General features: G+C 40.2%; 1 protein-coding gene across 1 annotated transcript in view; it reads left to right on the forward strand.

The window, feature by feature from the left end:
• Positions 1 to 2,831: 2,831 nt before the first annotated feature.
• Positions 2,832 to 13,073, forward strand: part of capn12 (calpain 12) — a 163,795-nt gene continuing 153,553 nt past the window's right edge. Inside the window, exon 1 of the mRNA XM_028796315.2 lies at positions 2,832 to 3,133. Within this exon, the coding sequence (XP_028652148.1) occupies positions 2,936 to 3,133 (198 nt within the window). The 5' untranslated portion in view covers positions 2,832 to 2,935. The remainder of the gene's footprint in view (positions 3,134 to 13,073) is intronic.

Below are 13,073 nucleotides of genomic sequence, written 5' to 3' on the forward strand. Positions count from 1 at the left end.
CTATCATTAGACGCAGAAAAAGCATTTGATATGATTGAATGGAATTACCTTTTCACTGCATTGGAGAAATTTGGGTTTGGCCCGAATATTTGTGCATGGATCAAACTACTGTATACCAATCCAGAAGCTTCAGTTTGTATTAATAACATCTGCTCAGACTACTTTAAACTAGAACGTGGTACCAGACAAGGATGTCCCTTGTCGCCACTGCTGTTTGCAATCGCTATTGAACCACTGGCGGTTCACTGCCGAAATTCTTATCAGATAAAGGGGATTGTCAGAGAAGGACTGGAACAGAAAATTTCTCTATATGCAGATGATATGGTCTTATATATATCAGACCCAGAAAACACTGTCCCTGCTGTTTTAACAGCACTAACAGAATTTCAAAAGATATCTGGTCTTAGAATTAATCTGAATAAAAGTATACTCTTTCCAGTGAATTCACAAGCATATAATATTAGATTAGACACCCTACCTTTTACCATAGCAGATCAGTTTAAATACCTAGGGGTAAATATCACAAGTAAACATAAAGCTCTTTATCAACAAAATTTTGGCGTCTGTATGGAAAAAATTAAGCAAGACTTGCATAGATGGTCAACCCTTCATCTCACTCTAGCCGGAAGAATTAACATTGTTAAGATGAATATCCTTCCTAAACTTCTCTTTTTATTTCAAAACATTCCAATATATATCAATAAATCATTTTTTAAACAGTTAGATTCAATAATAACCTAATTCATTTGGAACTCAAAACACCCACGTATCCGAAGAGCGACCCTACAAAGACCTCAGGCAGAAGGTGGCATGGCTTTACCTAATTTTTAGTTTTATTACTGGGCAGCAAACATACAAGCCATAAAAACCTGGACACAAATAAATGAACATACACAGGCTTGGTCCGCAATAGAAGTAAAATCCTGTAGTACTTCTTTATATTCCCTGCTCTGCTCTCCAATAAATGAAAGTTATCGCAAATATACTAATAACCCAATTGTGCTTTACTCACTCAGAATATGGAACCAAATTAGAAAGCATTTTAAGATGGAAAATCTTTTATCAGTGGCACCTCTGCAAGAGAACCACCTCTTTCAACCTTCGCAAGTATATCCAGTTTTTAATACCTGGAAAAGTTTTGGGATTAAAATGCTCAGAGATCTTTATATAGACAACATATTTACATCTTTTGAACAATTACGTTCAAAATTCAACCTCCCAGCTACACATTTCTTTTACTATCTTCAAATTAGAAATTTTGTTAAACAGAAATTGCCCGATTTCCCCCACCTTGCACCCTCCACAATGCTGGAAAAAATACTGCTCAATTCCGAGGAAACAAACACTATTTCCGCAATATATAAAATCTTATTAGAGTCCGTACCTTTCAAAGATCCAAGAGGACATTGGGAAGAAGATCTCTTAATCAATATATCAGAAAAGGAGTGGAAGGTAGCAAAGCAGAGAATTCACTCGAGTTCTATATGCGCAAAGCATAGAATTATTCAACTAAAAATTATATATCGAGCTCATCTGTCTCGCTTAAAACTGTCCAAAATGTTTCCAGGGCAGGATCCAACCTGCGAGCGCTGCAACCAAGCTCCTGCCTCACTGGGTCACATGTTCTGGGCCTGCACCAAACTAACATCATTTTGGACAAAAATTTTTAAGTGCCTCTCAGACAGCCTTGGTATCACAATCCCTCCTAACCCATTAACAGCTGTGTTCGGTGTTCTTCCAGATGGACTTGAATTGGAGAAGGACAAGCAAACGGTGATTGCATTCACTACACTTTTGGCACGCAGACTTATTTGGTTAAATTGGAAGAATCCTAATTCTCCTCTGATAAGTCAGTGGGAAACCGATGTTTTATATTATTTGAAATTAGAAAAAATCAAATTCTCAGTTAGAGGATCTGTACAAAATTTTTTCAAAACCTGGCAGGATTTAATCAATATTATTTTAGAATAAGAGAAATAACTATTATTGCATTTAACTCCCTTCTCCATCTCTTATTTACATAGATATTTACTTCTCCCTTTCTTTTGTTTAATGTTGCCTTATTAAAAAGCCTAAAGCAATTTTCCTTTAGCTAAGCTCTCCTTCTCAGGGGTGGGGTTTGATTTGTCTTCAAATTTGTTGGGTTATAAATTGATCTGTTTGTATGGAATGATTACAATGAAAATTAATAAAATAAAAATATATATAAAAAAAAAGATATGAAACATAACCAATAGTCAATGTGCATGCTGTCAATTGAATAGTGAATATGCTACTCTTTTGGGTTCATATATTTGTAAATCTAACTCTGAAGGAGTCATATCAGCCATGAACCTCACCGCACGATCCTGATGCATTAAAGATTTCTATTTTGTCCACATATAAAGAACCTTTTCAAAATCCAAAGAACTTCATGTAAAGAGCCCTTCTCAGATTGAAATACAGTAATTCTTTATCAGTCAAAGGTTCTACAAAGAACCACACAACCCAATAATGATCCATTATAAGTGTGCCAAAGTTTAACATATATCTTAGCTAGTTTCCTTGTTTTCTTTGTTTAGGCTGAGAAAACATGGAAACCTTCAGAAAAATGACAAGGACAGTGGCTCGTGTACACATCAGACAGAAAACCTTGGCTGGGTCTGATACTCGGTCACTTTTCACTCTCCATCTCAGTGTTTTAGAAACCTTTAAAACCTGATGTACGGCCGTCCCTATGCAGTTTCTTCGTCTCTATATTGAATTCGCTCCTGCCTCGTGTCGTCTGCATCTGCCACATGCGTACAAAGCGAGAGCGTGTAGGAGCGTGTCAGGAAGGGGCGGGGCCTCGGGCGCGAAGTGCTATTTTTGCCGCTGAGGTGAGGTCGATCACCTCACAACGCTCCACAGCCGCGATCTTGAGTCCGTTCAAGCGTCCTTCTCATTCCAGACAGTGATGGCCAACACTCTGCAGGATCAAGGCTCTCGGGAGAATCCCATCAAGTTTAAAAACCAAGACTACCAAAGTCTGAAGAGCGAATGTCTCAAAAGCAAAAAGCTGTTTGAAGATCCAGAGTTCCCTACGGTGCAGGAATCTATAGGGCTGCCGGTGGACTCGGACCCGAGTAAAGCTGTGGTTTGGCTACGACCAAAGGTGGGCTTCTCCTACTTTATTTTATCGAGTTTTGCGTTTTGCCAAGCTCGAATAGCTTTAAATGGTGACATGGGTTCTTGTCCCAGGTCCTACCTGCGCGTAGTTTTGCAAAGCGCTTTGAGTAGTGAGAAAAACACTATATAAACGTAAAGTATTATTATTATTATTATTAATGCCCTACAGTGTTTGGTGCCGATTTATATTAGTGGCTCTGTACAATCTGGCTTCATCTTTGTTAAAAATGACTGTCAGTGTTAACTGTTACATGTGCTTTTAGAATGACGTCCCGTCCTGGATGATTTGCATCTGAAATGCGTGGTGTGATAAAGTTTTAAAATCTAACTTGTTAACGTGTACCCGACTGCAGGGCTGGTACGATAACTAATACGATCGTGAAGCCAGCATCAGGTAACAACAGTAGAGGGGTCGCTGAGGTAAGCAAGCACCCTACCCCGTAAAATTCTTATTCTGTTATCCTTGAGATGAAATATATAATTCACATACAGTACGTATTGCTGTACAGGTTTCGCGAAACATTGCATTCCCTGAGGGAAAAAAAAAAAAATTTGGGGATAAAAGAAACGCAATAAAAATGAGATTAGCTTTAACATAGAACAGGCAAACATGGTATAAAAAACAATCAAACGCATAATACAAAACTGAATGCGAAACAAAACTTAACTATGACTTCCTCCTGCACGCTTTTCTTAAAAACTGGCCCTTTAATGATACAATATGGTTCTTTACTGGGTTGTGTGGTTCATCACTGAATCATTTTTTGACAAAACACTATTCCATTCTCGGACGGGTTCTTTGCATATGAAGTTGGTGCTTTGAAAAACTTCCTAATTTGTAAGGGGAAAAAATATTTAATGCATGGTAGGCTGCAGGACACTAACAAGATTAAGAAAACGCGAATATAGCTTCTGTTACTAGACATATGCGGAAAGAGTCCTTTTTAAAGTCACGAGCTACTGGTATTTCACAATCAGTTACCATCTTGTCATGTTTAGTTACTGTATGGAGCCTGTATCGCTCCTAAATAAATAAAGGTTCTTTCTGGAACCCTCATGTGGATATAGAACCAAAAAACGCTTCCCCTGTGGCATCGCTGTGAAGAGTCACTCTGGCATCTTTATTTTTAAGAGCGTACCTCAGCTGTTTCAAACCTATTCCTGCAAGCCAAAAGACTCCTGCCCTGTCAACTAAACAGCGAAAATTAAGAGAACTCTAACATACAGTGTGACTGAAAGTTTAAGCAGATTCAGGAAATGAACATTTTACTGAATGGCATCATCAATATGCTGCAGCGTTCTTTGGTCCGCGTGGCTCTTGCCGTCGTTACAATACAATGCTATATGCAGAGCTACCGACCCGTCAGAAATATTGGGAGGAGGGTGGAAAAATTAATAGGTTACAACATAGATAATAATCCAGCAGCAGCAGCAACAACAACAACAACAACAACATTACTCAGTCATTTTCTAACCCGTTTAGCCCTGTACAGGGTCGTGGGGGGTCGCCTATCCCAGCTAGCATAGTGCGCAAGACAGGAACACATTTACATTTATTTGTTTAGAAGACACTTTTTATCCAAATTGGTAAACATAATCGAGTAACATTAGGCTAGGGAACAAACCCTGGACAGGGCGCCACGACAACATTAATAATAATAATAATAATAATAATAATAATAATAATAATAATAATAATCCTCATATTGGCACAGCATAGAAGACACAGTCGCAGCAAACTAAAATTAAATGATATGGCAACACGATTGTAACAGTTCTGAATACATTACTAAATAATAACCAATGATATATATAATAACAGTTTATTTACTGTATAATAATAATAATAATTCATTACATTTATATAGCGCATATAGTACGGAAGCATAATAGGGCCAAAGAGAAGAAATAAAAATCAGGACAAAGTGAAGAATAAAAAAGTCCATTCGTGATTAAAGTCGAAATGACTTTTATCATTAAATTGACTTTTTTCTTCACTGTTGTTCTAATTTTTTCTCTTCGACCCTTATACGCTTCTGTAATATAGTGCCTTCCCCCTGTGAGAGGTTTAGTTCCAAGTACAAGCATCGGTCAAATGGGCTTACAATAAAATTTACATTACAACTCCGCAAAACTCGTCCGCCTTTGTTGACCACCATCAATGACTTGATGATTGTACACTTCACCTTCATTATACAGTAGTTCCATTTTTGCCTTCGCGATTTTTTGAATGGTAGTATATGAATAAGGACCTGGATGTGTGTGTAGTTCTTAGGGTGTTGCTATGCTAATGCCGCCCTCACCAAAGTGTTGCTTGATGCGATTGTCTCGTCTACTCCGCCTTCACACGACCGCGTGGGTTCGGTGGGGGAATCGTTAGAACGGGGGCTACTTGACCGAATGTTTGGGAGGGTTAAGCCAGGCTAAATGAACCTCTGGAGCCAGGCCTGCTTCAAACCATCCCATCTGTGCTAGCACTAATACGTCCTGCATGGACAAAAAAAAAAAAAATCGGATGAAAAGCTGTAAACTTAAAATGAATGTCACATGAGGAATGCCTCGACTAGTTCTAGTAGCCCACGAGCAATGCACACAAAAGTCGTGATGTGTCCCAGTAAAATGCCCCTCTGCTAAAAGTGTGCTAAGTGTGTCTGGAAAAAGTGAGTCCAGAAAATAAATAGGGAACGACAGGAATAGCCATATGGCTAACTTGGACAGAATTTCAAAGGAGAGCCACTTGTGAGGTTTTTAGGGCAGACGTTCAAGACAGAGAAGTATTTAAAATGCTCAGACAACTCTCATATAGCCACTTCTGCCATGATGACCAGGGATGGATTAACTGTTAAGCAAAATAAGTTTATGTGCTTATGGCATCAAGGGAAGGGGGGCACCACAAAAATATTCCATTGCTGGATTTACCCTGGAACCACGTGGTGCAAAACTGCAACTGACGCAGCTGAACCGAGTTCCACAAAAGGGGGTTCCCACATTAAATGAAAAAAAAAACATTTATATCCATCCATCCATTTGCCAACCCACTGAATCCGAACACAGGGTCACGGGGGTCTGCTGGAGCCAATCCCAACCAACACAGGGCACAAGGCAGGAACCAATCCCGGGCAGGGTGCCAACCTACCGCAGAACATTTATATACAATGATAAAATAATAATAATAATAAAGTAGTAATAACAGAGGTTAACAATATATATCTATCTTGGAAATACAAGAAACATTAGAATCTAGTAAGTGCCACATGGTTGACCAAGGCTCATGTGATCATTATTTTCTTGCTCACATCAGCTGCCCCATTCAGTCATCCACTGAGAGCGAGTGCAGCTCAGCGTTGCCAGACATACGATAATTTTCAAAAAATTAAATAGCAGTTATAGCACGAAGCGTGTGCTGTGGTGGTCATGAGAAACTTGTGGCTTTTTGGTATGTGCAAAGTTGTAATTCACCAATCAAAACCGAGTATGCGACAGAGCCCACCCTCTCAACTCTGGCAGGAGTATGACTCATTCAATTACTGCAAATTTATTTATTTATTAATTAACTAGCCATCCCCCATGGTTTCGCCCACGTATTAGTGAAACAGGACAGTGAGGAGGGCCTCTCTCTCTTGATGTCACTCTTCCCACTCCCCTCGGCCCGCAGTCTCTGTCTCGGATTAGCGCGAATACAGTATATCACTCTGCAAGTGAACTATGATTCTTAGCCCAATGAGAGAAGTCGCAAAATCAACCGGAATGTTCAAGAAATTATAGAAAAAGAAAAAGATCTAAATCCGTTAAGTAGTTCTCTCGTTCGCTAACTAAGCAGAGTTAAGGTTACGCCCCAAGGCAGTGAGGAGGGCCCCGCAGCCCGATGAGTCTCTCTCAGATTCGTGCTAATAAATCAGTACCGCAAGCGAACTATGATACTTAGCGCGATGAGAAAGTCGCAAAATCAACAGAATGTTCAAGCAAATTATAGAAAAAAAAAGATCTAAATCCGTTAAGTAGTTCTCTCGTAAAAAGCGGACAGACATACAAACGGGGTCTAAAAAACAATAAGAAATTTCATGCTTAGACCACGAAATTTTTAAAACCATTTCTTAGCGAGCACCTATGGGCCAAGGGTAACGTACAGTCCAAATTTCAAGTCCCAAGTCCTCATGGTTCGGGAGATTTCGTAATCAGTGAGTCAGTGGTATTTGTCTTTTTTATTTATTTATTTATTTAATAATCAGGCAGTGTGGTGTAGTGGTTAAATACTTTGGACTTCAAACCCCGAGGTTGTGGATTCAAACCCTGGTACTGATGTTGTGTGACCCTGAGCAACTCGCTTCACTTGCCGGTGCTCCGATTGAAAAAACAAAAGAAACAGAACCAATTGTATGTGAAATGTTGCAATTTGCCTTGGTATCAACCGAGTTAAAAAGTAGTGTAGGTTGGCTCATAATGCTGTCCCATTGTTTTTTTAAGAGGGTATGAGACACCGCAGAGGCTTTACAACGCAATGTATGCAAAAAAATATGTCGTCAACTCTAATGTGTTATAGCACCTTCCCTTTGTGGTTGCCACCTTTAGCTCTAATATTTTTATACAGAGGTGGGTAAAAGTTGGTTTATAATTGTGAGTACGTGAGGCCGGCAATTTGATCACTGACGAGATTGTACCGAAGTGCAGTGTGCCATTGTGACATTCTTTTGAGTTAATGAAGTTAATAAAGCTGTTGCAATAATCATAACCTGCATGTCAGTTTCCATACGAACAACTGCAAAGCTACGTTTGCCCACCCCTGTATATAGATTTGGTTGGATAATTATATTGTTTATTTACTTTCTGACCATTGGAGCATGGGAAAGTTAATCGACTTGTTGAAGTTTGCACAGTAAATCAACACTGTGGATTGAGATGGCCATTTGGTGATTTGGTCAGTGATTACTAAAGCTCTGCTCTACAGCCCAGGCTCCAGTTTTGTTCAATTCCATCACCATCATCAGGGCCGGATTTATATGAAAAGAGGCCCTAGGCTATTCCACTTATGAGGCCCTTTCACCTTCCATTTTTAAGTTTGTAAATTACATGAGAGATAATAAAATACGTAATACGTGTTGATCTTAACCAATACATTTTTATGTTTGTTTATTAGTCATATGCGTAGAATTTCTCCTTATTTTCGGTTCAGTGTTTTAGTGTTCACTGTTTTTAGAATAGTGTAATTTTAATTTTGCTAACAATTTAAATGTAGGCCCCTCTTGATCTTGAGGCCCTAGGCTGAAGCCTAGTTAGCCTATAGGAAAATCCGGCCCTGACCATCATCGTTTCCTGGGGTTTTAATCTGGGGAAAGCCATAAGCGTATGTCAACACATGGCATGTGCACGTCTGTCTAAAGGAGCACCGATTAAAGGAAAAAACATCCATTCAGTTGTCCATCCATCCATCCAACCCGTTATATCCTAACTACAGGGTCACGGGGGTCTGCTAGAGCCAATCCCAGCCAACACAGGAAACAAACCCTGGGCAGGGTGCCAGCCTACCGCAGGACGCGCACACACATACACACACACACCAAGCACACACTAGGGACAATTTAGAATCGCCAATGCACCTAACCTGCATGTCTTTGGACTGTGGGAGGAAACCCACGCAGACACAGGGAGAACATGCAAACTCCACGCAGGACAACCCGGGAAGTGAACCCACGTCTCCCAACTGTGAGGCAGCATCGCTACCCATGGCGCCACCATGCCGCCTCCATTCAGTTGTTGTTTTCCAAACCCGCTTTATCCTGAGCAGGTTCACAGGAGAGGTGGCACCCACCCCAGCAAGCATAGAGTGCAAGGCAGGAACAATTCCTGGACAGGGTGCCATTCCATCGCAGGAGTACAATTATCCATCCATCCATTTTCCAACCCACTGAATCCGAACACAGGGTCACGGGGGTCTGCTGGAGCCAACACAGGGCACAAGGCAGGAACCAATCCCAGGCAGGGTGCCAACCCACCGCAGGACACACACAAACACACCTACACACCAAGCACACACTAGGGACAATTTAGAATCACCAATCCACCTAACCTGCATGTCTTTGGACTGTGGGAGGAAACCGGAGCACCAGGAGGAAACCCATGCAGACACGGGGAGAACATGCAAACTCCATGCAGAGAGGACCCGGGAAACGAACTCAGGTCCCCAGGTCTCCCAACTGCGAGGCAGCAGCGCTACCCACTGTGCCACCGTGCCGCACAATTAACATATTTTAAAATGTCTTAGCTTTGCAAGAAGAACAGTTATATCAATTCATGTGTGTACATAAAGCCTGTCTACTCTCTGGAGCTTTCCTGTGCTGGATGTGTTTGCCCCCTAGGGTGTGGTGACCCACTCAACCCACTTTTATTTCTCTCTTTCACTTTCATGTTCTCTTTCTTCCATAAATAAGCCATGTCCCCATTTTTTCTCCAACTACTGTCTCAATCAGTACTCAATCCAGCATCTCATGGTCAATTTCACCCAAGTGCGAGAGTCATTTCTTTGGCTAGCAGCATTTGATGAGGTGCCACAGGAGAAGGTGGGCATCAAACTCAAAGAAGTGCGAGTTCATGGTGTGGTGTGTGGATGGGTGCAAAACTGGCTCAGTCACAGAAAGCAGAGGGTGATGGTGTGAAGAACCTTCTCAGAATTGGCCGACGTTAAGAGTGATGTAGAGCAGAGGTCAGTGCTGGGGCTGCTGCTATGTTTAATATTTATAAATAATTTGGAAAGGAATGTAAGTGACATGCTGGTTAAGTTTGCAGATGATACCGAGCTAAGTGGATTGTCAGATAATTTGGAATCAATTGAATCTTTGCAGAAGGACTTGGACAGTAGACAGGATTGGGCAGATTTGTGGCAGATGAGGTTTAATGTCAAGTATTACATGTAGGAAGTACAAATGTTAGGATTGAATACACAATAGGAGGTCTGAAAATTGAAAATCCACCTTATGGGAAGGATTTAGTAGTTGTGGTAGACTCAAAACCATCAACTGTCAGACAGTGTTCAGAAGCCATTAAGAAGGCTAACGGAATGTCAGGATATATAGCGCCTTGATGTGTGGAGTAAAAGTCACAGGAGGTTCTGCTGAAGCTTTATAACACACTGGTGAGGCCTCATCTGGAGTACTGGGTGCAGTTTGGGTCTCCAGGCTACAAAAAGGACATAGCAGCACTAGAGAAGGTCCAGAGAAGAGCGACTAGGCTGATTCCAGGGCTGTAGGGGATAAATTATGAGGAAAACAGTTTATGCAAAAGGAGACCAAAAGAAGACCTAACTGAAGTGTTTAAAATCATGAAGGAAATTAGTCCAGTGGATCGAGATGGTGACTTTAAAATGAGTTCATCAAGAACACGGGGACACAGTTGGGAACTTGTTAAGGGTAAACTTCACACAAATGTTAGGACATTATTGGGTTACAGCCTACAGATGTTCTGCACCAATTAAAGTAAATTAAGCCTTGCATGTAGAAGCAAACAATTTGCGCAGGTGTCCTAATTTCTTCTCTGTGTTCTTAAAGCAGAGCTGGATCAGACTGTGTTACTACACCCTCTGAAGTACTACTTGGACAAAATTACACTGTAGACTGTTGTAAATTCCAGTGATAATGGCAAGAAAACGTCAATTAACAAATTAAATGAGACAGAGCATTAATACCCTTAGAAGTTTAGGCCTTTCATTTAGAGAATCTGAAAAAAAAGATCAAAGTGTCAGTGAGTCCAGCGGTGTCCCACACATTCCAAAGGTAGTTCTGAACTGGAAGAAACTCTGATGTTTAGAGATCTGGCAGACCTAAAGTCACAAGCCAATCAGAAGATGAGTTTCTGAGGGTCATCAGCGGCGCCTTACAGCACAACAGCTTCAAGCACAGCTTAACAGTGCAGGTAGAAGAAAGAAAGTCTCAGCTTCTGCTGTGAAGAGGATTTGACCGGGTGAGTGGCAGGAAGAAAGCCATTCCTTAAAGGACAAAACAGGGCCTTGAAATACCTGCTTAGGACTACTGCAGACTGGAGCAAGTCTTATAATAATTTAGTCCTAATAATAATAATAATAATATGTCCTAATAATTTACTCAGTGAGTGTGTGTAAATTCATTTTTTTATAATAACTCTTAACATATTGCCACACCCAAAACAATCTTTACACTTTTGGTATTTTTGGCCAACAGTATGTCAATGAATTTTTAGGGTGTGTTCTTGAATGAGGATTTCAACACATACAGACTGTACAGAAGATCACAACATTCTCCTTCTTAACAATCGTCATAAAGTTAATGTGTTCTGTCACATGACAGTTTACTATGTACAGTAAATGCAGTGTAAAGACTAGAATCACACTAAAGGAATACAGCAGTCATAAGAAAAAGGGGGTAAGAGAAAAGGAAGCCAATCGATTTGTTCTGCATCCAAAGTGTTGCATGTGTTCAAAATTTTACAGGAAAATGAGGTCATAAAATGTATGAATTGACAAAGACAGCAGCAACACATTAACAGAGAAAACTGCTTGGGGATGATTCAAAATAAACCGAGGACGTACTACACTTTAACAGGGGCACAGCCTGCCCAACTTTGATGTTAAAGCTGGCACTCTATTAGATATGCAGCTGGCACTGATTCTTTTTATTGGATCATGTTGTGCATTTCTTGTTTGCCAAATAGGTGTCTTCTGATGGGGCATACGGTTAATGGGCAATACCCATTATTGTGCTTCGCTGGGGCGGTGACTGCACCTTTCATCTTTAGTCAAGTTTTATTTCTTTTCAGTAGTTCTGGTGTGTATTTGAGGGGGATGTTGTCATTTATCACACTTCTTTACTCTGCTTCTGTAAAAAGCTACATTTTCCCGAGGGCAAATATCTGTCCATCTATCTATCATATAGTGCCTTTCCCTATCTGTCTGTCTGTCTGTCTGTCTGTCTGTCTGTCTGTCTGTCTGTCTGTCTGTCTGTCTGTCTGTGGGTTGAGGGAGACTGTATTTCACTGTTTTATGTTTTGTGAAAGATTGGGAGCTTTTTTTAAAATGATAAAGCAGCTGATTGAGGGTCTGGGGGTCTGTTATAATAGGATGGTGTTTGTGTTTGGGGTAAAGAGCTAAAAAAAAAACAAATACAAATATTAACTTGGTTAACTTTATTTTAGGACAGGCGAAACTGGGAATATGGAAAACCTGGAAAAATAAGGTTAAGGGAGCAACAACAACAACAACAACATTTATTTATATAGCACATTTTCATACAAAAAGTAGCTCAAAGTGCTTTACATAATGAAGAAAAGAAAAATAAAAGACAAAATAAGAAATTAAAATAAGGCAACATTAGTTAACATAGAAAGGGAGCACAAGCTGGGAGCAGGCAGCACAGACCCCACAGTATTATTTAAAATGAGTTGTAAAAGTAGAATAGAAGTGGATGTGAATTTTTATAAATCTACTATTGGCTAACTAGAAAGATTACAATATGCAAGCTTTCGAGGCAACTCAGGCCCCTTCTTCAGGCAAGATGTAATCAAGATTACATCTTGCCTGAAGAAGGGGCCTGAGTTGCCTCGAAAGCTTGCATATTGTAATCTTTTTAGTTAGCCAATAAAAGGTGTCATTTTGCTTGGCTTTTCTCTACATTCATAATGGCTAACACGGTACAACACCCTAGTACTACAAATCTACTAGAAATCTTTCACAGTTTAAGGATAAGTGGTGTGTAAATAATGTATTGTGTAATTATGACAATGATGAACTGCACTTTGTATTCTAATTATAATTTGATTATTAATAGAATATGTATGAGCAGAAATCTATAGAGTTTTGTAATAAATGAGTGGAATTGTGGGAATGGAAGGGATGAATGAAGGGTCAAGGGGTTGGGTGGGTATTTATGAAATGAAGAAGGGATGGACTGGGGGCATTTAGAAGT

Source organism: Erpetoichthys calabaricus, chromosome 1, assembly GCF_900747795.2.
Source record: "Erpetoichthys calabaricus chromosome 1, fErpCal1.3, whole genome shotgun sequence".
NCBI lineage: Eukaryota > Metazoa > Chordata > Cladistia > Polypteriformes > Polypteridae > Erpetoichthys > Erpetoichthys calabaricus.